At 44.5% G+C, this 22,377-nt stretch overlaps 13 protein-coding genes across 13 annotated transcripts; 6 read left to right on the top strand and 7 right to left on the bottom strand.

The window, feature by feature from the left end:
• Window positions 1-286: 286 nt before the first annotated feature.
• VTP01DRAFT_5098 (uncharacterized protein) lies at window positions 287-794 on the top strand (the record flags this gene model as incomplete). The annotated part of the gene is made up of 3 exons (XM_069383852.1): window positions 287-473; window positions 586-610; window positions 671-794. 3 exons carry the CDS (start codon window positions 287-289, stop codon window positions 792-794), a joined length of 336 nt encoding a protein of 111 aa, XP_069235698.1.
• Window positions 795-2,199: 1,405 nt separating this feature from the next.
• On the bottom strand, window positions 2,200-3,433 carry VTP01DRAFT_5097 (uncharacterized protein; the record flags this gene model as incomplete). Its single annotated transcript, XM_069383851.1, has 5 exons — window positions 2,200-2,335; window positions 2,404-2,783; window positions 2,859-3,078; window positions 3,137-3,221; window positions 3,283-3,433. The coding sequence occupies 5 exons, from the start codon at window positions 3,431-3,433 to the stop codon at window positions 2,200-2,202; spliced, it is 972 nt and encodes a 323-aa protein (XP_069235697.1).
• Window positions 3,434-3,732: 299 nt separating this feature from the next.
• Window positions 3,733-4,983, bottom strand: VTP01DRAFT_5096 (uncharacterized protein; the record flags this gene model as incomplete). Its single annotated transcript, XM_069383850.1, has 5 exons — window positions 3,733-3,803; window positions 3,863-4,024; window positions 4,094-4,174; window positions 4,237-4,419; window positions 4,491-4,983. 5 exons carry the CDS (start codon window positions 4,981-4,983, stop codon window positions 3,733-3,735), a joined length of 990 nt encoding a protein of 329 aa, XP_069235696.1.
• A 316-nt stretch (window positions 4,984-5,299) lies between these two features.
• On the bottom strand, window positions 5,300-7,058 carry VTP01DRAFT_5095 (uncharacterized protein; the record flags this gene model as incomplete). The annotated part of the gene is made up of 11 exons (XM_069383849.1): window positions 5,300-5,365; window positions 5,425-5,683; window positions 5,740-5,814; window positions 5,872-5,925; window positions 5,988-6,049; window positions 6,102-6,122; window positions 6,193-6,365; window positions 6,426-6,489; window positions 6,555-6,592; window positions 6,651-6,779; window positions 6,833-7,058. The coding sequence occupies 11 exons, from the start codon at window positions 7,056-7,058 to the stop codon at window positions 5,300-5,302; spliced, it is 1,167 nt and encodes a 388-aa protein (XP_069235695.1).
• Window positions 7,059-8,185: 1,127 nt separating this feature from the next.
• Window positions 8,186-8,752, top strand: VTP01DRAFT_5094 (uncharacterized protein; the record flags this gene model as incomplete). Its single annotated transcript, XM_069383848.1, has 2 exons — window positions 8,186-8,342; window positions 8,394-8,752. The coding sequence occupies 2 exons, from the start codon at window positions 8,186-8,188 to the stop codon at window positions 8,750-8,752; spliced, it is 516 nt and encodes a 171-aa protein (XP_069235694.1).
• A 172-nt stretch (window positions 8,753-8,924) lies between these two features.
• VTP01DRAFT_5093 (uncharacterized protein) lies at window positions 8,925-9,673 on the top strand (the record flags this gene model as incomplete). The annotated part of the gene is made up of 5 exons (XM_069383847.1): window positions 8,925-9,042; window positions 9,104-9,144; window positions 9,359-9,432; window positions 9,513-9,575; window positions 9,640-9,673. The coding sequence occupies 5 exons, from the start codon at window positions 8,925-8,927 to the stop codon at window positions 9,671-9,673; spliced, it is 330 nt and encodes a 109-aa protein (XP_069235693.1).
• A 531-nt stretch (window positions 9,674-10,204) lies between these two features.
• On the top strand, window positions 10,205-10,668 carry VTP01DRAFT_5092 (uncharacterized protein; the record flags this gene model as incomplete). Its single annotated transcript, XM_069383846.1, has 2 exons — window positions 10,205-10,528; window positions 10,588-10,668. The coding sequence occupies 2 exons, from the start codon at window positions 10,205-10,207 to the stop codon at window positions 10,666-10,668; spliced, it is 405 nt and encodes a 134-aa protein (XP_069235692.1).
• Window positions 10,669-11,899: 1,231 nt separating this feature from the next.
• Window positions 11,900-12,367, bottom strand: VTP01DRAFT_5091 (uncharacterized protein; the record flags this gene model as incomplete). The annotated part of the gene is made up of 1 exon (XM_069383845.1): window positions 11,900-12,367. One exon carries the CDS (start codon window positions 12,365-12,367, stop codon window positions 11,900-11,902), a length of 468 nt encoding a protein of 155 aa, XP_069235691.1.
• Window positions 12,368-12,564: 197 nt separating this feature from the next.
• On the top strand, window positions 12,565-14,059 carry VTP01DRAFT_5090 (uncharacterized protein; the record flags this gene model as incomplete). The annotated part of the gene is made up of 9 exons (XM_069383844.1): window positions 12,565-12,701; window positions 12,764-12,815; window positions 12,870-13,052; window positions 13,111-13,239; window positions 13,303-13,368; window positions 13,425-13,510; window positions 13,591-13,702; window positions 13,765-13,910; window positions 13,975-14,059. 9 exons carry the CDS (start codon window positions 12,565-12,567, stop codon window positions 14,057-14,059), a joined length of 996 nt encoding a protein of 331 aa, XP_069235690.1.
• A 260-nt stretch (window positions 14,060-14,319) lies between these two features.
• VTP01DRAFT_5089 (uncharacterized protein) lies at window positions 14,320-15,524 on the bottom strand (the record flags this gene model as incomplete). Its single annotated transcript, XM_069383842.1, has 2 exons — window positions 14,320-14,721; window positions 14,787-15,524. The coding sequence occupies 2 exons, from the start codon at window positions 15,522-15,524 to the stop codon at window positions 14,320-14,322; spliced, it is 1,140 nt and encodes a 379-aa protein (XP_069235689.1).
• A 1,308-nt stretch (window positions 15,525-16,832) lies between these two features.
• On the bottom strand, window positions 16,833-17,501 carry VTP01DRAFT_5088 (uncharacterized protein; the record flags this gene model as incomplete). Its single annotated transcript, XM_069383841.1, has 2 exons — window positions 16,833-17,325; window positions 17,395-17,501. 2 exons carry the CDS (start codon window positions 17,499-17,501, stop codon window positions 16,833-16,835), a joined length of 600 nt encoding a protein of 199 aa, XP_069235688.1.
• Window positions 17,502-18,758: 1,257 nt separating this feature from the next.
• Window positions 18,759-20,066, top strand: VTP01DRAFT_5087 (uncharacterized protein; the record flags this gene model as incomplete). The annotated part of the gene is made up of 2 exons (XM_069383840.1): window positions 18,759-18,968; window positions 19,188-20,066. The coding sequence occupies 2 exons, from the start codon at window positions 18,759-18,761 to the stop codon at window positions 20,064-20,066; spliced, it is 1,089 nt and encodes a 362-aa protein (XP_069235687.1).
• Window positions 20,067-20,203: 137 nt separating this feature from the next.
• Window positions 20,204-21,872, bottom strand: VTP01DRAFT_5086 (uncharacterized protein; the record flags this gene model as incomplete). Its single annotated transcript, XM_069383839.1, has 3 exons — window positions 20,204-20,480; window positions 20,546-21,361; window positions 21,427-21,872. The coding sequence occupies 3 exons, from the start codon at window positions 21,870-21,872 to the stop codon at window positions 20,204-20,206; spliced, it is 1,539 nt and encodes a 512-aa protein (XP_069235686.1).
• Between the last annotated feature and the right edge of the window lie 505 nt (window positions 21,873-22,377).

Here is a 22,377-nt window from a genome sequence, read left to right as displayed (position 1 = left end):
GGGGAACGCGAATTTGATTTCTGACAAAATGCGACACCAATTTTCACTGGAGGCGACATTACTTTCCGGGAAGAGTGCACCTTGACAACCATGACAGTGGAATCTCGCTGTGATAACAACTCGTATCTGGCAGATGCTTAACCATTACTGGTCCACGGCCTTTTAACAGTCAATTGAGATGACAGAGGATAATAACGCCAAAGATAAGGACATCTCTATAAATATAACTGAATGATGGACGAATAAAGAACATCATCTTTTTGAGTCTCGTTGACTTATTCGTCCCATGTTTGATATTACAGGTGCAAATTTCCAAGTCCTCCATTTCGTCAATTCGCTTTCCAGGTCTTGCTACATTTTCATCGTATCAATTCAAGTGAAAGGAATATCACCTTGTTTCCCATCTAAACTTGTTATTCTTGCCAACTGGTCCATTTTCCGCGTAACCGGTCCATTAACTGGTCTACTAACTGGTACATTTTTTATTGGTTGTTTTAATAAATTTAATGAGGTCTAGTTATATCATACTGTTCTATTATGCTGCTTGGGTTTTTTAAATCCGTTATCATACTGTAACATGGCAAGTCGTGACGACACGTAAAAAAAGAAGGTATGCCAAGTGAAGTCAATATACGCAACATCCACATTTATTAAGATAAGCTCTTTCAAGGAGACCGTCATCCATTTCCTCGTTCACGCAATTTGGCTGGTCGTTCATGTTCAGATCAGTCATGCTGCAACCTCTTGCACCCGATCTCCTCCACTCAGGTCCCACTCAGTGGAGGTTTTGTTGAAGGACTCGATAAAAAGTGTCTCAGTTCATACCCTTATTCCCAGACCGGTCTTTCCTTTCGTTTCCTTCCTTCTCTTTTTTCTTTCAATTAAATGTTTGCTTCTTATTCTTATTCGGATCTTCAGAGACGATGGATCTCTCAACTGCTTGCAATGTGTAAAGAAGCACAAATACCCTGGACTTCAAAACAACAAGGGATCAAGTTGAAAAAGAGAGCGAACTGATTTGGCGACTGATCGAAGCTCGAGAAAGATTTGCCGCTGCCGAAATGCATAATACCACTCGCGCCACTCAACCCACTATTTCAGCACTTGCTCAAAGCTTAGTAGCTTTAGATTGGGTTACTAGAAAGGACGATTGTCGAGATAACTTTTCTTCTCCTTTAACCCTAAAATAGTTTGGCGTTAAGAGCTTTTATGAACTAACTATAGATGTCTCAGGAAAATCAATTCCGGACAGACTTATGCATGTACTAAGCGCAGCTTCCTTGATGAGAGGCGATAATTTGAGGAAAATCTGTTTGTCAGGTCTGCAGTGCTATAAGCAACCCAATGATATTGTTGGTCCCACACCTGCTATCATCCTGCTCAACATATCAGTACTAGAGATTAAGAAGGCCATATAATTGCAAGCTAGTCCAGAGGACACCAAACATGAAAAAGGCTGATGTTTGCAATCTGATGGACTCAGCGCAATTTTCTGGAGGCTTCCGATAGAAATAATGAATGAGCTGAAAGACGTTGCTGGTAATACTCAAGGTAAGTAAATATTTCAGTATAGGTAAACTAATTGTACATATCAGTTTATGCTGAAAAACAGCCTTTTTATAGACCTGATTTCGTATCTGGCAATAATCGAAAAAGTTTGTCTTGTTGTCCTTGATTTTGCTGGACTTACTACAAACTGCAAAGACCTGAAGCAGTTCATCCGGTAAAATAATAGTAATAACAGTACTTAATATGAGTGAATATTAATAATGGTGTAATGGTCATGAATAGTGATACTCCTAATCTGGAAAATATCATAGTTGAATCATGCCTAGTGAAAGATATCGCCCATCATCGGACTAGATTTCGAAAATGGTCAACTCGGGCGCTTTTCCTAGTATCTCGAAAACCCAAAAAAGTAAAACCAGGCCACCAAAGATGGCTTTTGTTGGTTTCAAGAAAGAAAAGGACCGTGCGGACGTTGTTGCATACCGCAAGATAAGGTCCAACTATGCAGATCTAAGTACCACTCTGATTGATGTATACAACAGCCCATACTATCATTTTTGTGGCGACTATGTAGGAAGCCACTGCTTAGACTTAGTTACACCAAAGCGAACCATTATTACTATATGTGACTTCGTTGCCCGTCCACATCATTGTAAGGGTCATAGAGTTTTACACGAATGAATGAAAGATTTATTGTATAAAGTTACTCTTCTCTGCAACCATGATCACGCCTGTAGCATTGATCCAGTCTTTCTCGATAGCCACTTGCTCCTGTGCCAGAAGTGTCCTCAATATCGATCTGTGCACTTCGGTATCTTGCAAATTTCTAGGAGAAATGGTTCCCAATTAGCATGACTCGTCAACCTCACTTAAAGTCCAATCAATCGTACTTACAAAACATAACTAGCAAACTGGAAAAGATTGACTGTTCTGGCATTGATGTGGACATTTTTCTGTCCAAATACCTTTTTCGTGCCGTCGAGCATCTCTTTAAAGCCGAACATTGCATGTTCGTGACCGTGATTCATGGGATGATGTTTCATAGCCCGCTCGAAGAATGTGTTCCATCTCTTGAAGGAATCGACGGACATATCCTGTACCAGCAACGACGCTATTTCGTGTTCTGGATGTCTATGCGATACCTTGGCAATGTGCAGCAGATCGATTCTATCCATAAACCAGCCGACGGTGCGTTCGTTCAGGGCTTCGAAATCGACATCTTCGATAACAAGGACTCCGTCTGTCTTCATCAGTTCGCGTGCTTTGCCCAGAGTCTGTCGTAATGAATATATATAATTAAAGCTTTCATCAAGGAGCAGTTTCATGGTTGTAATCTTTTTATTACTTACTTCTTCCAAGGAAGCGACGTGATGGAGTGACTTTGTAAAGAGAATGGCATCGAAAAGTTGCTCTTCGGTGCTTATATCGGCTACCGTGGCCACACGGTAGTCAACACCACCATCAGTTTTAGCCTTTGCTTGGTTGATTGCAGACTCGGAAGGATCAATAGCTGTAATCTGAATTCTGTCTTGGTATTCCTTCTTTAACAACTCTGCAAAATATCCAGGACTACATTCTGTTGTCGTTAGTTCTAAGATATCATGCATGAACGTCCTTGATTTCTTACCCGCAGCCAACTTCGAGCAGCTTGAAATTTCCAGGGAATTTGGAACCCAAAAGGTTTTTGAGGCGTCCCATGAAGGGAATGTGAGCTATAGCAGGGATGGTTTCGTAAGAGGCGGTCATCTTTGTTGTTAGGTTTGGAGAACGTACGTCTGTAGCAAGTATTTATAGGCGCGCACAGGCATAACTTGTGCGGTCGGCGCTGTTTCCGATAATCCGGCGCAGTGTCCGAGAATTTTTGGTCAGATGATATTGAATACCAGTCCTTTCTCAAGTCACTCTGACTGTTATTAATAATCATTTCTTTGTACTTTACGATGAATTGAGTAACTCAAGCCGATAATAGAGCAGCAATCATCATATTTACATCCTTTTCCGATGGACTCAGTGGCTATGAGAGAATAAAAGGAGAAGGAGAAGCCCTCGTGGGAAGCATGATGAATGGAAAGAGTGCTACTATGCAATTCAAGCTTTAAATCTGCAATCTTCCTTCTATGCTTAAACTTGGGGTTCATGAAAGCTCAAAACAAAAATACTGTCAGTCTTATATTTACAAACTTGGTCATTCGCAGCAGCAAATACATATATGTAACTACTTGTTCAGTCAAAAAATAGCGATGCGTTCTTGCGCTCGCGGCGTGCCTGCATCTGTCGTCTGGCTTCCTTCTGATCTATTGTAAATTGTGTCAGTGGCTGTCAGTACAAACTCGCGAGAAGGAAGGCAATGTACCTCTTGCATTCTTCAGCATTTCCTCTTCTGCTTTTCTTTGCTCTGGAGTACGCACGGGGCTTCTGACCCCTAATGCATTGTGCACGAGTCGACGCGCAACAACGTTGGTAGTCATGGGTCGTCTTGGAGGAGGAGACTGCGTGCGCGCGTTGTTGTTATTAGCTTTACGTACAGAAAACATGTCAGTAAATCATGTAATGGAACAATTTCCCTGTGCATCTGGTATCTCACATTTAGCAGAATCGATTGGACCAGTGTATGCAGAAATTTTTGCTTGTGGATTAGATAGTGTGCTAAGGTAAGCTTCTCTGGCTTCATTGCACCGGATTAGATATAGGTTGCATTCAACGCAGCTGTGCAAGGTGATAACCAACCAGTTGTTGGGTGCTCAAATATAATCAGAGCACGGGTATCATGTATCCATTTGATTTTGTATCCTCCTCGTGTATTTTCAAAATCTCGAAACATGCCATGCAAATGGACGGTTTGGAACGAAGCCGGAAAATCGTAGCAATCGATTACATTCGTGAGGATCTCCAGTTGCCGTGATTCTTCAGCTGTTGTTAAGCACGGAGCTCATAAGTCAAATACAATGCATGTTGGAATAGAAGAATGTATTATGGATTACCACTAAGTTCTCGCCGTCGTTCCTTTTCAGCAGGTCGTTGTTTACTGGTCAGCTCCCATTCGTCGTCTGACAAGTCTAGTAATTGCTCCCATTCTTCTTTTTCTGAAGCGCTGTCCTCCGGGCTATTCTGCTTGGGTTCTTGTCTTGATGTAGACAACGGTGCTATGTCCAGCTTCTCAAAGGTTGCACTTAATTCTTCGGTCACATCCAAGTCTTGTTTTTGCTCTTCCGCTTTATCTATTGCAGGCAGCTGACTCGAAGGTTTCGCATAGTTCTTTCGCTCATTCCTATCTTCGCGATCTTGAGGCTTTAAAGTCGAAGCTGCACTAGATGGAGCTCGGAATTGCCCACGTCCACGACGAACGACATCTTCCTTTGAACTTTTCGGTTGTCTTGGTTTCTGCAGCTGTTCTGGACTGCTCTCCGGTGTGCCTCGTCGATGAACTGGTATGTACAATTGTTTCGATTTCGTTATTTCCGGAAGCTTGTTCATCGTCGCTGTTGCTGCTGAATTGTTGATTCTCTCCAGGTTAACGGACAAAATTTATGCTTTTGAGAAATTTATACTTTTTGCAAAGTGCGTATCGAGTGGATGAAAAACTTCCAAAACCGGCAGATAGATCGAATCCCATTGATTGCTTGTTACAAATCTATCTTACTTAGATCAGAAGCAGAGATGCATACTACTTTATCTCGAGCTGTTTGTTGGGTCTATCGTTTTCAGTGAAACAATTGGAGTTTCATTTATTCTTATTTGACTTTAAGCTACTTAAACACATTGGTAGTTTTGCACAGAATAAGTATTACAGTTAATACTTATCACTTGGCGTACCGGGATGGTAATAGAAGGCAACAGCAATGATCACATACGCAGCCTAGCAACACAAAATGTTTAGTTAGATAGCGGTCTGACCTAGTCCACTCCCGATCTTACCAAAAGCAAAGCTCCTTCCAACCAGTTGGAACGGGCATCCTGAATCAAGTAGTTTACAATGAGTACGCTAGCGAACAGGATAACAGTTTCAAAATTCTCAAAGAAGAGGGTCATTGGCTCGCCAATGATCCATCCGGCGATAACGAGGACGGGGGTGACGAGCAAGCCAATTTGCAGGGAAGAAGACAAGGCAATGCCGATAGAAAGGTTCATCTTGTTCTTCATGGCAAAGGTGACAGAGCTAACGTGCTCGGCAGCGCTGCAAAAGATAACTAAGTACATGTGCAAGCGGGGCAATGTATGATCTCTACTTACTTGCCGACAATAGGCAACAAAATGATACCAACGAAGGTTTCATTGATGCCCCAATCGGTAACAACGCCTTCAATGCTAATAATATAATCAGTGAAACGATGTGGATTTTGACTATCGATCTGGCAAACTTACGCCCCGACAAGGAATTCAGCGTGGAAAGAGACAAGACCAGCAACAACGAGAAGTCTAGATATCAAAAAAGTATTTAGCTATTGCCGGTAATTGTTTAGGCTTTGTAATAGACTTACGAGACAAGAGAAAAGACAAGAGTGGTTTGGGGGACTTCTTCTTCCTCAGCTTCGTCTTCAAACTGAACGCAGTGTCAGTAACAATCCATTACTCTTTTACTTTACGTAACCTACCATTTCAGTGTGGGTCTTCAACTAGGAATACCAACAAAATGATATGGTCAGTCGCGGGCATCGATATGCAAGCATGATATTTTCATCTTACCTGGAAGAACAAGAAGAGAATGTATACAATGAGAAGCACAATAGCAGTGCCGTGGCTCAGTGCCAGAACACCAGCCTCGGCATCGTCGGGATCACCAACAGAAGCACTGAATGCAGCGGGAACAAGAAGAGAAAGTACAGTCAATGCAAGCAAAGAGGAGGATGTTTGAGCAGCTACGTGAATGGTTAGTCTCTTTTGACCGTATTCATGTACTCAGGTCGCATTCAACATACCAATGCCGTTGAAGCTCTGCTCGAGACGAGTAGCACCTCCGCAGAGGAAGCAGAAGCCAAGGACCTATTGATTGGGCAGATTATGAGTTTCCTATTCAAGTAAGCAACGACGCGGTAATGCTGTCATACCAAAAGGATGTTCGACAGGATAGAACCAAGGATCGAGGCTAAATTATGCACTGTTGGTCGAAATACTTTGATTCTAGAGTTCAGATAACCACAAACCTTGCACAACGCGAATAAGACCTTCCTTCAAGGCCACGATGCCCAGGATAAGTTCAACAGCATTTCCAAAGGTAGCGTTCAACAAGGAGCCGACGGTAGAGCCAGTGCGCAAGGCGAGTTCTTCAGTAGCTACAAGGACGTATTAGTCTAAGGAAAGTACGCGTGTCTGTAATACGACTTACCAAAGCCGAGGAGTTTGGCAAGAGGGACGATTGCAATAAAGTTGAGGGAGAAGACAAGGGTGTCAGAAGCACCAGCGAGAGAGAAGCCAATTGCGAGGGGTACAAAGACTAGCAAGACGTTAAAGTAAGAGTTGGTCGCAGTGACCTTGAATGAAGACCAGAAAGTGGGAGCATTCTCGGAGGAATGGTGGCTGTTGCCTAGCAGAGGTTGGCTTTCCTGATTCATTGGGATAGAGATGGGCAAAGGAGCGTGTCTCGAGAAATGCTACTGCATGTAACGCAGCAGAAATGGGTGGGACAAGGACAGCAAGTTTTGCATGCGTGTCACCTAACGCTCTGATGAAGGTTTCCTAATTTTATTGAATCGTTCCATCCTGGAATTCGAAAAGCACTAAGGCTGACATCTACGCGTCATGTGTGTAAACTTGTATACACGTATTTTCTATTACTACTGTTATTAATTAAATGACACTGAGCAATCTGACCCATCCAATTTTTGAACACCAACTTTAATTACAAATGCCAAAGCTACTCATTTGCTCTCTGACGACTGTTTATACCCTTTGTCTGGTGTTATCTTCAGCGCATACATGAGTTTGCAGTGGAGTGGTACTGAGATCTGCACCCATCAGTCCCAAATTGATGTGCAATGCCGAAGCAGTGTTTCAACCTTGCCAAGACCGACACACTCTTCCCGGAAGTCATTTATCCCTACTTCCCTCCCGGTCGAAATCGATGTTATAGTAGGGACAAATATGGCATAGCTCAAACCAGGAATGAGCCTTTGTTTATTCTAGTTGACTTTGTGGAAACCCGTTGTTTGTGACCACCGGGAAGCTTTGTTCGTTGCTCCGAATATCGCCTGGACTGGCTGGCTCCGTCGCAAAGCCCGATACTTCGCATCTGCATTGAGCAACAACAACGACGGAACAGCTGTGGCTTGATAATCGAAACCTTCTGCAGGCCAATTGGGTGGTCATGTGTCGCCTTCCCAACTGTCAATCGGTTCGTCGTGATGCATGCAGAATGTAACAACTATTTTTACGGATTTTCTGACGCCTTGAAGGCAAAGATGACATGCATATGATGCAGTTTGAGGCCAAGAAATCCGCCGATGGCTGCCATAAATTCATTCTTTCCCGAATATAATGTCGTCCCCGGTGGAAATCGATGTCGCACTCTAAGTGTGAATGTCGCGTTGTCTAAAAATAAACGTCTCCCCAGACAAATCAAATGTTGCATTTCCAGGAAGATTAGTCGTACAAGCCCTTGGCTTTCCTTTTTATCATAAACTATAAGAAGGTCGTTCTAGAGTGCATTGACGAGAATCCTTCGTCTGTCTTGTAACAGTTGATGGAGCGACTGCGTCAGACATTTAGGAAACTCAGGGTGTCCAACAATGCTGTTTATGACTTCGCGAGAACGCAATGCAGTCTGTCCCTCAAGAAAGCTCTGCTTCAGCCCGTCTACAGGAACAGCGAGAAGATCCAAGAACGCCTTGATTGGGTTCGTAAGTGGGAGGAAGCCGATATGGACTTTAGGACCAACTGTGTCTTTCTAGATAAATCTGCATTTCATGTCAACATGAAGCGCAGTATGGCCTGTTCAAAGAAAGGTTTGCCGGCAGTGGTCACAGTGCTCAAGACGCGAGTACGAACAGCCACGATCTTGGGCGCGATCTCTGCTTCAGGTCTGATTAAGTGTAGCCTGAGACTTCCACAGCTGCCAGCGAAGAAAAGAAAGCGAGGAGGTCAAGGTGTGCTTACGAGCACAGGAACGGTAACAGGACATTATATTAGCTTCCTGAAAGCCACAATGGATGAGATAGACCAGTATCCACATATGAAAGGACACTACCTTGTAATCGATAATGCATCAATCCGTATGTCTGACAAATATCCAAGTACATTTTTTAGATGATGTAGCCAACAAGATTGCCAATTACCTGCCGAGATATCAGAACTACATAGAGAGCCTAAAGAATGAAGGATATACCATCATTGGATATGCACGAAAATCGCCTTCAATTGACCATGAAGATAATGGGATCTGCCTCTTGCAAGCGATGTGTGACAGACTAAAAGAGAGGTCAATGGTGGATGCAGTGTTTGTTCCGGTCTGTTGTAAAGCAGTCGACCCAATAGCAGAAAGGGACCTGAACAAAGATGAAGAATCCTTGGCAAAACTTGACGTTGTCAGTGACATGCAAGGTGAGTGAATGCATTAATTATTTTTTTGTTAAAAACGTTAGTAAATGTTAATTTCTTTTAGATATGGGGCGCATCCATTCGGTTGTACTTAATCGTGTCACCGTAAGTGTTGCATAAACATATGCATCAACTCAGCTTTCAGCGGTTCCTCCGCCAGCAGTTGCATTTTGTCAGAAGCGCTCTCTCCAAGAAATCGTGCTTGAGGGCATGCCATAAATAGGTGGCTAAGCGACGATGTCTCAAAATTCATACATACCTTTTTAAATATTGATGGATTGTAAGACGATTGCAATTATTTGACTGCCTTGCTGCACAGTGTTATGATAGAGCATGTTCTTTGCTGATAAAGCCAAACAAGCTAAGACAATTCTGCAATTTTAATTTGAAACCGTAAGCTTTCGGCCTGTATGGCTTTTCACATCAATATGTATAATGTGGTCTCATGGGCTAAGCGCTCAATCAAATGCCAGCAATATCAAGAAGGCCGCCGATAGCAGCCACATAAACCACGGCAAACAATATACACAAATTTTGTAAGATTTTCGCATGTTTCTTTCAGTGTAGATGTATACTTAAGCTAGATAATTGGATATATAGAAAGCATGGTTTCAAGAATACAGTGACTCGATAGGGGAGGGCGGAAGAAGGACCGACAACTTTGATGTCGGCTAAAGCGGGCGAAAACGGGCTGCTGCATGGTGCAGCTTTGTAAAATGCGACAAATTCGAACCCACCAGGGCAGCAGACCTCCTGTGTTTTTCATCTTTCTGAATCATTAGCAGGGCCTGCTTGCGATGATCGGCGTAACGTTTCATCATCGTCTGCATATCAATTACTGCGCGTTTCCTACGCAGCGCACTATACTGCGAATACCTTCATTATGATCCATCTATTTCTATCGGACAAACAACTATCACAACAGTACACCGCTGGCTAATGTATAAGCGGACGCTAAAAGATAAGCTGAGCTTATTGTACATACGCTGTATCGTCAGGCGGAGGCGCTGTGCAAAGTCCCTGAAGGTTCTCTGCCCCTGCGTGGCCTGGATGCCAGGGGTGGTAGTGCGAAAGGTGGCGATTTGGGTTGTACGTGCACACTATAAAAGAGCTTCGAAATCAGCGCTTGAATAACGAAAATACTTTATACTCGCAACACAAAACCATGAAATCTTTGATTTTACTCGTTGCTGCTACAGTTCTCTTTGCATTGCTGGCGCATGCAGCACCCGTACAAATACATAGACGAGGAAACGAATACCACGGTAAAGCTACCTGGTTTGTACCGGCCGATGAAGGTGGACCCATTGGCTCGTGTGGTCCTGAAGAAGACGAGAATTCAGCTATCGTTGCTCTCAATCATGGGCAGTACGGAAACATGGATGCCGTAAGCAAATGGTGCGGCAAGAAAATCAAAGTCAAGGGTCCGCATGGCTCTATGGTAGTCACTATCAACGATGCTTGTCCGGGTTGCGGCAAAGAGAGCTTGGTAAGTAGCGGAATGGGGACTTGAGCAGCATGCAGTCTGCTAACGTGCTGGATTGATAGGATTTGACGCCACGGGTTTTCAAGCAAGTAGTCGGTGATCTCAAGATAGGTGTAGCCGACATAACCTGGTACGAAGTATAGTGTACTACGTTTGCACTACACTACGCCCTAGCAATTGACATCTTTCACTCTTTCCCTTCTTCTGCTATCTTTGTAATCTAAACTTTGCCATCTTGTATAATTCATCATACTTACTAATAAGGATGATGGCGGATCATCCTTTTGTTTACCTGCATGCACAAACTTATGCAACCAGGTCTACAACTTGTTGCTTCACTTATATACACCAAATATTATTGATCCTTTTGGCAGACATGCTCAGTAATATCTTCAGGTTTGCTGCTCTTAGCAGTTAGTCATATCATAGATACTGATATACCGGCGGTTGTCCACCTATCCGACTCTTATTCAAGGCTATCAAAACCCAGGACGGATCACGGTGTATTATATCCGCATAAGCTGCAGACCGCACAGATGATTCCGAACCAGCGTGATTGTCGCCGCCATGGCTGGCGTGCATTTGTTGCTTTGCAGCGGCTCTGATTGACAGAGATTCTCCTGCCCTAAGCTGCATGCAGACGGGTTACGTCAGCGTCGCAAGTTACTTTGCCTCGCTTCAACGATGTCGCTTGCGTACCTATCTTAGTTCGCCATATTCTTTGTTATTTTCAGCTTTATACTATTTTGAGTGGGAAATCGAGCTCAAGTCTATAATGTTTTATTTTCTGAATGATTGCGATAGCATATTAAAGCAATTTTTTCTCTGGAAACACTGATACATAGGATACGATGTATTCTCTAACAATTGGACTAAGTCTATGTATGTGCAAGGACTGATCAGAAAAGGACTCTTCTCCTACCTCCTAATACATTTAGCTGTTCTTCCGATCCAGCCAAGTACGGTTACGCCTGAAAAGCATTAAGATGGTTCCATTAAGAGATGCATGAAAAGAACAACGCCATATTATGTTAATGCTCTGTATCACAAATTGAAAAAGATTACGTTGGATTAGGCCATCTCCATCTGGCACTTTCAACTGCTCGCCTCATTTGCTACAACATTTTCTTCATCTTTTTGCAATTCGTCGGTTTGAAACACAAAGGCATCCGGACGGTTGTCACGGGACCGTCGCGTAATGAAATTTTCCGATTTCGCAACAACAAATTAAAGACCGTTTGCATCACACCACATAGTATTTTCACGCAAGCCAACAGGTATTGATATTCATATGTATAAATATTCAGTCGTGTCCTGGTAAAGGTACAACTAGAGCTGCTGTAATTGGGTATTAACAACGAGGAAACGAGTAATTTAGTTTGACAAGATAAGGGTCACAAAATCGACATAGTTGATACGGCCATCCTGACCAATCTGGACTTCCTTGAGCAGCTCATCCACTTCCTCGTCTGTCAGCTTCTCTGCAAGGTTGGTGAGGACGTAGCGCAGCTCAGCAGCGGAAATGTAACCATCGCCCTCCTTGTCGAACACCTGGAAACCTTGGATGAATTCTTGGGCGGAACCGGCAGGCTTGAAGCCATCGGGACGCGTCAGGATCGTCAAAAAGGTACCAAAGTCAATGTCTACTTCTTGTCTCTCTGAGCCGCCTACGGATTTAACAAGTTCGCGGACTTCGGCTTGGGTGGGATTCTGTCCCAATCCTCGCAACAAATCGCCAAGATTGGCGGACGAGACGGTGCTGTTTCCCTTCTTGTCATACAGCGAGAAAGCTTCCTTCCATTCGTCAAGCTGTTCTTGGGTGGGCTGGTTGGTAGGGCTCATGTTGTAATGTAAGTCTGAAGCGAAACAGATGGGAGTTCGGAACTGGCTGAGGCGGGGGCTCCGTTCCTGAGCTTGAGACGACCCGTGACGTTTCTTTTGGCTGGGCTGGGCGGACAAGCTGGGCGGGGCCGGAATGACCACTGCATGAAGCATACCACCCTTTTTCCCGTGCAGACCCGGGACGGCCACTCGACAATATGGATGCAGAGACAGCAAGGAAGAACTGGGAACTAGAGAACAACATTGTGTCGGTTGATCCATCCCAAGATCAAATATACCGCTACGATGCCGAGGAGCACAAGGCCGCAGTGGCGAAGCAGCCTTGGAAATCAGAGTACGTGTGTCGTGTTGTCATAAAGCCAAATTCAACGACGATCTAAGTAATCCTCTGTCTAGTCCTAACTACTACAAGCGCGTGAAAATATCAGCTATTGCGTTGATAAAAATGGTATTGAATTGTAGTTGCTCGTCTTTATTGTCCTTAATCAGGAAATTACGCTAGGTAATGCATGCTCGCTCCGGTGGCAACATTGAAGTTATGGGATTGATGCAAGGCAAAGTGCATGAAGACACAATGATTATTATGGATGTATTTGCTTTACCAGTTGAGGGTACAGAGACGCGAGTGAATGCACAGGCTGAGGCATATGAATATATGGTCACCTACATGGAAAATGCCAGAGCGGTAAATGACAAAAAAGAAAGCAGACAAGGGATCAGTCCATTTACCGAGGGACTTACAGGTGGGTCGATTAGAGAATGCGATTGGCTGGTACCATTCACATCCGGGTTACGGCTGCTGGCTCTCTGGCATTGATGTCAACACACAAATGCTCAACCAGCAATATCAAGAACCCTGGGTTGCAGTCGTGGTAAGTTACAGAGCATCTTGGTAAGAATAATAAGGAAATTGAAAAGAGGAAAAACCAAAACAGGTCGACCCGAACAGAACCATGTCAGCCGGCAAAGTCGAAATAGGAGCGTTCCGTACATACCCCAAGGTTTGTAGGATGACAGAGGGAAATCGGAGCAGATATTTAGTTCGTGTTGTATTCAGGATTACAAAGCCGCGGATGATCGTCCTTCGCAATACCAGACGATTCCATTAAACAAGATTGAAGACTTTGGTGTCCACGCAAAATCGTAAGTCTCACAATGAAAGGAGCAACCTGTCGCCGATACACTAACCTTTGATTGCTTATTCTTTTCTTTTATTTCTAAAGATACTATTCCCTCGAAGTATCCCACTTCAAGTCGACTTTGGATGCTCAGCTATTAGATGTTCTATGGAATAAGTACTGGATCAATACTCTATCGCAGAGTCCATTGTTGACGGTAATTCAAAACGCCAAGATAAACTGTGGAACGGGGAGCAGGCAGCTAATGATTCTACAAAGAACCGAGAATATTCTGTGCAGCAAATGAGCGACTTGGCGCGAAAACTCGAGCAGACAAACGACAACATGAGCGGCCGAATGGGTGGATACTACGGTGATCGCAAAAAGAACGATGAGAGCCAGTTGAGCAAAGCTACAAAGGATAGGTATGAAACAAACTTTATCAAAATGCTTACATTTCCACGCGAGCTGACTGATGTATTCGTGCAGCACCAAGATCACAGGAGAGGCCATGAACGGCATGTTATCGCAAGTGCTAAAGGATCTCGTGTTCAATCAATCCAGCGTTGCATAACCGGTTTGTGCCAAAGGCACGAATCCACAAATAATAAAGAATAAAAATTTTGCGTTGCATTTTTATGATGAGCATACAAGGATTTTAACCGTAATCATGACAAAAAGTGGTTGTGCATAGAACGGTGACATATAGAAGGTGATATGGTGTGTGACAGAACACGAACTTTTCGCTTCCTTTTTTTCCTTTCCAAAGCGAACACTTATATTTCAACAGCAGCGACATTACTTACAAGAAAGACATATTTACATGGTTCTCATTTAGAACGGGTGGGTGCCATGAACGGATAACGAAGTGAAGTCTTGCTGGTGGGCAGGAGCAGGCGGGCCGGGGAACCCCTGTTGACTTTGCCACGGTAACTGATAAGACGAAGCGTGATGCAAGTATGTAGGCTGGCTTGGGACAGTTGCCTGCGGAGGTGGAGGCGGGGGCACGTATCGCGCCATGTTATCTGAAGCAGCCTGCTGCTGTCGTTGTTGTTGTTGCAGTTGTTGCTGTGCTTGCTGTGCCGCCACTGCTGCCGTTGCCGCCGTCGATGGTTGTTGTTGTTCTTCTTCTTCTTGTTGTTGCTGTTGTCGTTGACGATTTGCTTCACGCTCGCGTTTTTGTTTTCTCCACTGTTTCCGAAGTTCTTTGAATTCAGAAGGCAATCGTTTCGGTCCCTGCAAGTCAGACGCTGAATACTTTGCGATTTCTAGAAAAGAAAACCTGGAGATCCAAGACTTACGTGATTTTGCATAGATACATGAGCATTCAGATGGTTCAGAGTGCCGTATGCCTTTGTACATCCTGGGTAATTGCAATGGTATAAACGCTCGACTTCGTGGTATTTGCGTCTTGGGCGTTTCTTGTGGTTGATCCCTGGGAGAGGGACGAATGAAAAAGTTTTCTGAGCTGCTTCTGAGGCTGAAGCCGAAGTGGATGCGGCAGCTGCAGCAGCAGCAACCGCAGTGGCAGTAGTCATGGCTGCAGCCGCAGAAGAAGACGACGAAGTAGTAGCGGCGGAGGTAGAAGAAGGCTGGGATGTTGTCGCAGCACTAGCAGCACCAGCACCAGCAGAGTTTGCGTGAGCGACATTGTCAGCGCAAGACTGAGGCGGCGAAGGCAAATGGTGGAGCGCGACAGGCAGTACGGTGGATGGGATTATCGGATTGGGCTGGGCCTGAACATTGTGGGTCTCCTGTCCCAGGGCATAGTGGTGAGAAATTGGGAAGGTAGTTGTTGATAAAGTGTGTGGATCAGGCTGCTGGTGAGTGAGAATGGTGGTAGAAGAGGACGGGAGCAGTTGAGAGAGCGGAGGGAGCGAAGGCGTCGGGAGACCAGCGGCAACAGCTGCAGCTTCGGCGGCAGCGGCGGATGAGAGCTGGGAAGTCTGCTGGTGGTGATGGTGGGGAAAGGACGATTGGTAGACAGACACGGCGGGCGGGTACGGTGGATGGAAATAGTGCTGGGATGAGGAGGACATGGTTTTCTGCAGAAAAAGAAAAACGAAAGAAAAAGAAGGTAGAATGGTTGCGCTTTATTTTCTGCAAACAGGAGAGGGCATGAAACGGAGCCATACTTGTTTTGGCTTGGCCTCGCGGCCTATTAGCGTCTTGCAATTTCTCAGGTCCAATCGATTCTCGTTGCGACAGAGATCTCCCTGGAAACGTCCGTGTCGATCTCGGTGCACATCCCGTCTCTCAAGACAATCCATGCGTGTATGCCTTTTCAAGCCTAGTCCTCGCCAGCCCATGTTATACCGTATATTAGATAACTTCCATCTGTGGCGTTCTGCGTGTAAGGTCCCTTCTTGGCATGGCTCTGCAGTGATATACACAGGCGGGTCGCCGCGAGCTTTCCCAGCCTCAAAAAGTTCCAAAAATAGTCAAACAAATTGATCGACGGTATCCAAGGAAATACCGGCAATCATTTAGTCTTTTTTCCTACGTTTCCTGGTGCTTCAAGCCTTCATTCATTGCATGATAAAAAGGCAGCGTCGTGAAAATCATGGTGGATCCCTCAATACTTTTTACACCTTCACAGGTCCCCACGAACTTACCCCGCTCAAACTGACGTTTACTCTTTTACGCTGACGATAACTTTAAAAAAAATTTTTTACAGCAGCTTCCTCAGAACGAGTGAGCTTCCCGATCAATGTTTCACCTTAATACACGATTTATAGTCATGATAGGGTGCAACAAATCTCGTTGGTGGTGTACATAAGCAGCTGAGATAAAGTGTGGGTGTTCATGTGTGGCACCCCTCGAGCGGGTCCCCTCGAGCAATCAAGAGAATCGGGTTTATGGCGAATCTTACAGGCTATATCTGAGACCGACATGTGAATGATCCGTCCGGTCGCCAAGCCTGTGATTTCGCTCTCTTGTACGTGATTGGATTGCTCCCCTGTCTCTCTCCATTCAAGATAATTACCTCCCCCATTCACCCTATCTCAACCAATCTCAATAATAAGTCGACCCTTTGCCAGAGTCTTAAAAAAAGCTCCCTTTCTGGTATCTTACTTTTTGCTCAGTTTATCTAGAACTTATTCTACAAGCAACACTGCGACCAATAAATAGACAACGTTGTGAAAACGATGCACGAGAAGGACAAGAAAATGAGTCTGGGCGGTGCATTTCCGATGCGGAAAAATTTTAGAGATCAAATTTGAGATATGCAAGAGATTACAGGGCAAAAGAAGAGATAGAGAAAAAGGGGAGAAGAAAAAAGAAAAAAGACTATGAATATGCATGCGCAGGATATCTTGAAAATGCCAGGGTTGATTGAGTGATGATTACTGTTGTTGCTGTAAGTTCTCTCGTATGGTTGGGGTGTTGCTTTCCGCCGCAGGGTCGCGAGTAGTAGTACTACTACCAAGGTCCTTCTGGGTTGCAGCTTGGTCTTCAGGTGTTGTGGGAGGTGACACAAAAGTAGCATCGACAGCAGATGGCGATGATGGCGGATAAGCGGTAGAGGTAGTACTCAAACTCTGAGCCAGCAGAGCCTCGTTCACATGAAGCAGCGATTGTAGGTATTCGGGTGACGGACCAGTAGCCGGTTGCGTCAACAGGTCATCAAGTAACGGAGGATGACGCGCCTTGGTGGCAACAGGAGATGATACCATATTTGAGTCGGGAGACAAAGGTGTTGGGTATGGGTCGGCCAGACTCGGTTCGTGCTGCAGCTGAGAAGGGTCGTTGGGCGTCGCAATCGTCGAAGGTGAGCTGTCAGAGCCAGTAGCTGCTCCGGCAAGATCGAGCGTGTTCATCCAGCCAATGCCTGCACCACTACAGTATTTCGGTCAGTTAAATCCGCATGCGTACTCAACCGAAGTCGGAATCGTGAGATTATTGTACCTCTCTTCCCATTCTTGACCCATTTTCTTCATGACCAGCTCCAGCTGTTCACGCTGTTTTTCCAGTTCCACTAGGCTCTGGTCATAATCCGATATTGATTTTTCCATTCAATGGCCTGGCGCAAAAGTGGAGTAACGAATAAAAAAAGAGAAAGGGCGCGGGGGCGGCTGGAACAGGTTGGTTTTAAAGTTTTGGCGGACGAATTTTTTTTTCTAATGAGAGCCAACAAGTTCAGGTCCCGGCAATTGGGCAATGGGCCACCAATGCGCACAAAGAGAGTTTGCTACGATGTAACTGGTTCTTGTCCACTGCAGAAATTTTTCCTTACCGGAATTTGTCCCCTCCTCTGCGCTTTGCGCCCATGCCCATTCGCTTTTTTCGCATATTTCCCAAAACAAGTGCACAAGAAAGTTTCCATTTTCATCACGTTGCACAGCTTTCCAGTGGCGCCACTTCCGATTTCAGCCACACGCACACACACATACCGTTCGCGCACTAACTGAACTAGCTTAGACACGGGCGTCCCAACATCGTGGAACCCCGTCCTTTAAAGAGACTGGCCCCTTTCTTGACATGACTTTACACTAGAATGTGCTTCAAAGTAACAAGACTTCAGCGATAACTTCGTGCCGCTGTATTTGATGGAATTGTTCTCCTTCTGATAAAAAAAGCTTCCATGGCGGGCCTTGGTTGTTTTCAGAAGGAACATGTGAGAAATCAAAGATCACAACCACGAAATTGATTGATGGATATTCTACGACGTTCTTCTCTCCATAATTGGGAAGTCCCAGTTTCTTGGGAGAGATCTCTTTCCATTTTTACATAGTTCCCCTCTATCAACGCATTATTGTAGTGCAACCGCGTCGTTTTAGCAGACCAGGAACATTTCTGCCGTTTTGTAGAAAACGGTGGAAAAAAGGAACGTTATTATCTCTCTTACAATCAGCGATTCCTCAACTTCTTTACCCGTCGGTCAAGTATCACGGCACACTGTTGTTTCTCCATCCGATACAGGTTCAGTACAGCATAGATGGATTCCACTCGGGAGGAGTCCGCTATTCAGGATTTAGGATAGGTCAATTTAATACATGTCAAATACATTGACTTTGGAATCCGTTGAAAGTTTACAATTCAAAAATTGGTCTAAAAAGTGCATAGAGGAAAAGAAATAATCCACTTGATGATGTTAGAAAAGAGGGTGTATGTAAAGCTGTAAGATGTATAGTTCTTTTCCTCGGGCCGATACTTGAAGACGTCAGTCATTATGCACATCCACGGGCAGGTTTTGGTATCATTTCGTAATTATACCAGTTGTAGCTTCTTTTTTTTATCTTCCCTTCTTTGATAATTTACTTGAATGTATAATGGAGCATTTGCTGGAGATCATGTTGCTTCTATGCTTATTTCTGCGATCGGTTACATCGAGTAGCCCAGAGGAGCAGCTTGTCCTCACGCAACACACGGTAGCAATGGATGCAGACTCTGATTTGATCTGGTTCGCAAACGACACTGCTCCGCAGCGAGAATGGCACGATTCTGTGATACCTCTCGTTCCCTTTTACGAAACCTGGAATGTACGAGTGATATATAATTTGCTTGGTTTGTTTGTGGATCAAAATTATGCGCAACCTCAACAGAAATACAAGAGAGGAGAAAAGGAGTATTAGCACTTGGCGACGAGCAGGATGGGAGTTGTGCGAGGGAGACAAGAAAAAAGAAAAGAGGATGGATCAAGCTTATACACTGTCTTGTCGACGGCTACTTATATACATGTATTTATGTACATTTCTCAGGGCTACCTTATATACTATGGCACAGCATGTCCACAAACTTTGAGCCCGTCGACCGTGGCAGAACTCAACAATCACACAAAATTTGAAATGGAACTGCCTAGAATTGGCCTGGTAGCACGCGGCGATGATTGCTCGTGGTCTACAAAGCTGACGCACACAAAGGCCACGGCCGATAAGCTGAACGAGACGATAAGCGGTGTCATCGTTTTTGACAATCAAACAGTTGCGTCCAGCACGCGATCAGAGAATGATATCACAGGGACTTTTGACTTTCCTGCTGTTTTTGTCAATCGTTCAATCGGCTTATCGCTGCTGGACTCGGTCATGGTAGCCAACACGGCATCCTCTCTAACCAATCTAACAGTTCTATCCCAAGTCACCGTCCACTATGAACTCGTCGTCGCCGACGACGACGATGGAAGTCTCCTGGAGAACGCAAGTCCATTCCGGGGCCAAGAGCCGACCAGTCGGTGGATCCTCGCAGGGCAGTGGATTATCAACTCGGTAGCTGTGGCGTTTATCATAGGATTGGTCGCATATGCATACCGTCGGCTCAAAGGTCGGAAAAGCGAATCATCGCAACGCCGGAATCTGCAGGAAGATTTAAGCACTGTTGGCAGTCAAGCAGCCAGCATTTTAGCACCAGGATCTGCAGACCAGACTAGTACGAGGGAGACCGAAGAGCAGGCTCTCGGTCGGGAGAAACTGGAACAGTATCCAAAAATTGAATATGATCCCCGTGTGATTCGAAACTCTATATGCGCAATATGTCTCGAGCACTTTTGTCAAAAGAGTCCAAAGTTACTGCGCATGCTCAATTGTAATCATGGTTTCTGTGTACATTGCATAGGCAAGTCTGAGAACGGTCAAGAGACTTAATGATAATACATCGTTGTTCTGACCGCCTCGTTTTAGATCCTTGGCTCAGCTCAAAATCCCGGTCCTGCCCTTTATGCAAACAGGACTGCACACCACCAGACCGAAATCTATCTTAACAACAACTTTCGTAATTTTCGTCATGTACTTGCAATTTTTAATACACGAACACATGCATCTATCGTATCACGGGATTCTCCTATTGAATGGCAGCATTCGTCAAATTTCGGATGCCATCCCTTCTCACGGATTGTGATATCTGCCAATGCCTTGAACAAAACAAGTGTCATCATGTATGCTTGCAACGAATCCAAAACCACTATCGATGCATCACTGAATCGGAATGTTTGGATCAGGTTTATCAAATCGTTCTCGAGTGCATGTTGCAGTCCAAGCTGTGCTCGCAGTAATGCGTATCTTTTGATAGATAAATATTAGTAAACAATCAATTATTAGCTATGCCATATCCTCTGTTTACTTACGCCTCTAATATACGTTCACTGAAAATTTGACTTCGCATATATGCCGTATCATCTTTAGCTTCTTCATCTTTCAGTAATTCCCGTAAAGAGACATGCTCCATTTCCTCCAGCTGTTGAAAATATCGCCGGGTCGCACGTGTTGTTATGCGATCAGTGATCGTCCATATTTTGCCAAAGAGTGACATTTCCGGCTGTGCTTTCTTTTTCTTTTTCTTCTTCTCCGCGGCTATTCTGTTCTGATCAGGTATCACCATTGTTACATTTTTTGCTTCTACCTTCCGCTCGTGCGCAGGCGTCATCGATTTTGGAGGTGCAGCGGCGTTGCGCTCTGTTGCTGCTGCTCCACGGGCAACGGAAGCAGTACTGTTTACTACAGTTGCGATCGGCCCTTTGGAAGGAGGCTGCACTGCTGGCTCAATATTTGCGGCTGCTGCTGTCGGCTTTGTATCGCCAATCTGCATATTCCGAAGTCTCATCATGGTTCCCATGGCATCTTCAAACACTGCCTCCTCGTCATTGATATCAAGAGTCTCCTCCTCCTCTTTCTGTGCTTCTTTGAGTTTCAATATCATAGTTGTTGGCTGGTTGCGATCCTTGCTTGCATGGATACGATAACCTTCAATTGAATCATGTACGCCTTGTATTGGCAGCACTGTAGGCTCTGTGTGACCTTCGCGTTCAATAATGCGAAGATCTTGGTCAGATTGATTGGCCATCGTTGGTACGTTTGCTAATAATTGCTGCACGTAATCTTGCCGTATTTGCTGTCCAGTTTTGCCTTTACTAGTTCGTTCTTTCTCTTTGCTCAACGCCTTTCTATAATTATTATTTTTTGATCAGATCGACAATGCCGCAACCACATCCAGTTATATATTACTTACTGCAGGTTTTGACTTGGCAGAACAATGTGGATATCTGGTGTTCGTTGTGGATCTCGAATCCATACAGGTTCTTCGGACAGTTGCATTCGAAAATACTTTGACTTTTGCAAGCAGTCTTCCGAGCAAAACGAGAACAATTCAGACTGATCATACACCTTTCTCTGTGAAAGTGAGATCTTGTACCGTGGCTGATCCTTCAATGGTCGTCGATCACAAAGTGGGTATCCGCACCAGTCTTGTACTGCACGTTCTTCAATGATCTCGTCATACGTTTTAGGTTGCAGCACAGCAGCTGCTTGCTGAAGTAAATGGAAAGATACTTTGGGTTTGGAAAAAATCTTTTCTTGCCATGCGAATGCCAAGCGCTGAGCATTGCTTCGTTGTTCAGCATTCTCTTTAAGAATTTTCTGCTTTGCATTGAGCGTCTTTGGCGCAGTCGTTGCCATTATGCAGACTGATTCTGACAAGGAACGAAGAGGAGTCCGTGGTCAGAAGGCAGTTAATTCAAGTCCGCTGGAAATAAACACCCAGGCATGATTTGATGCTTTTCAAAAATCACGGGGAAATATAAAGTTAAAATGTCTCTGTCAGCAGAACTAGGAAGCTTCTAGAGACTAATCCTCATACTTTGTTTCAACCTTCGTTGATCCTCAGAATTTGAGTGATGATGCATATCGAAATAAATATATTAAAAATAAGCATCCAATGCCGTATTATGCCGTATTTCAAACGACTCGCGGTCTCGTTCATAGTTCACTTTACCGATAAGTTCACTTACCGATACTGTACAACGATTCTCTCAAAAATGCGACGACCTTATTACGGAAGAATATTGAATCCTAAAAAGCCTCGGTTTTATTGTGCAATATGACAAGCAAACGTATCGGTAAGTAAACTTATCGTTAAGTGGACTTATCGGTAGGTCCACTAATTTGAGGGTCATAACGAAGC

Source organism: Rhizomucor pusillus, assembly GCF_041956525.1.
Source record: "Rhizomucor pusillus strain CBS 183.67 unplaced genomic scaffold VTP01scaffold_20, whole genome shotgun sequence".
In the NCBI taxonomy this organism is placed as follows: Eukaryota; Fungi; Mucoromycota; class Mucoromycetes; order Mucorales; family Lichtheimiaceae; genus Rhizomucor; species Rhizomucor pusillus.
The sequence above is the reverse complement of the archived record's forward strand: the minus strand, read 5'-3'. Positions and strand labels throughout refer to the sequence as shown.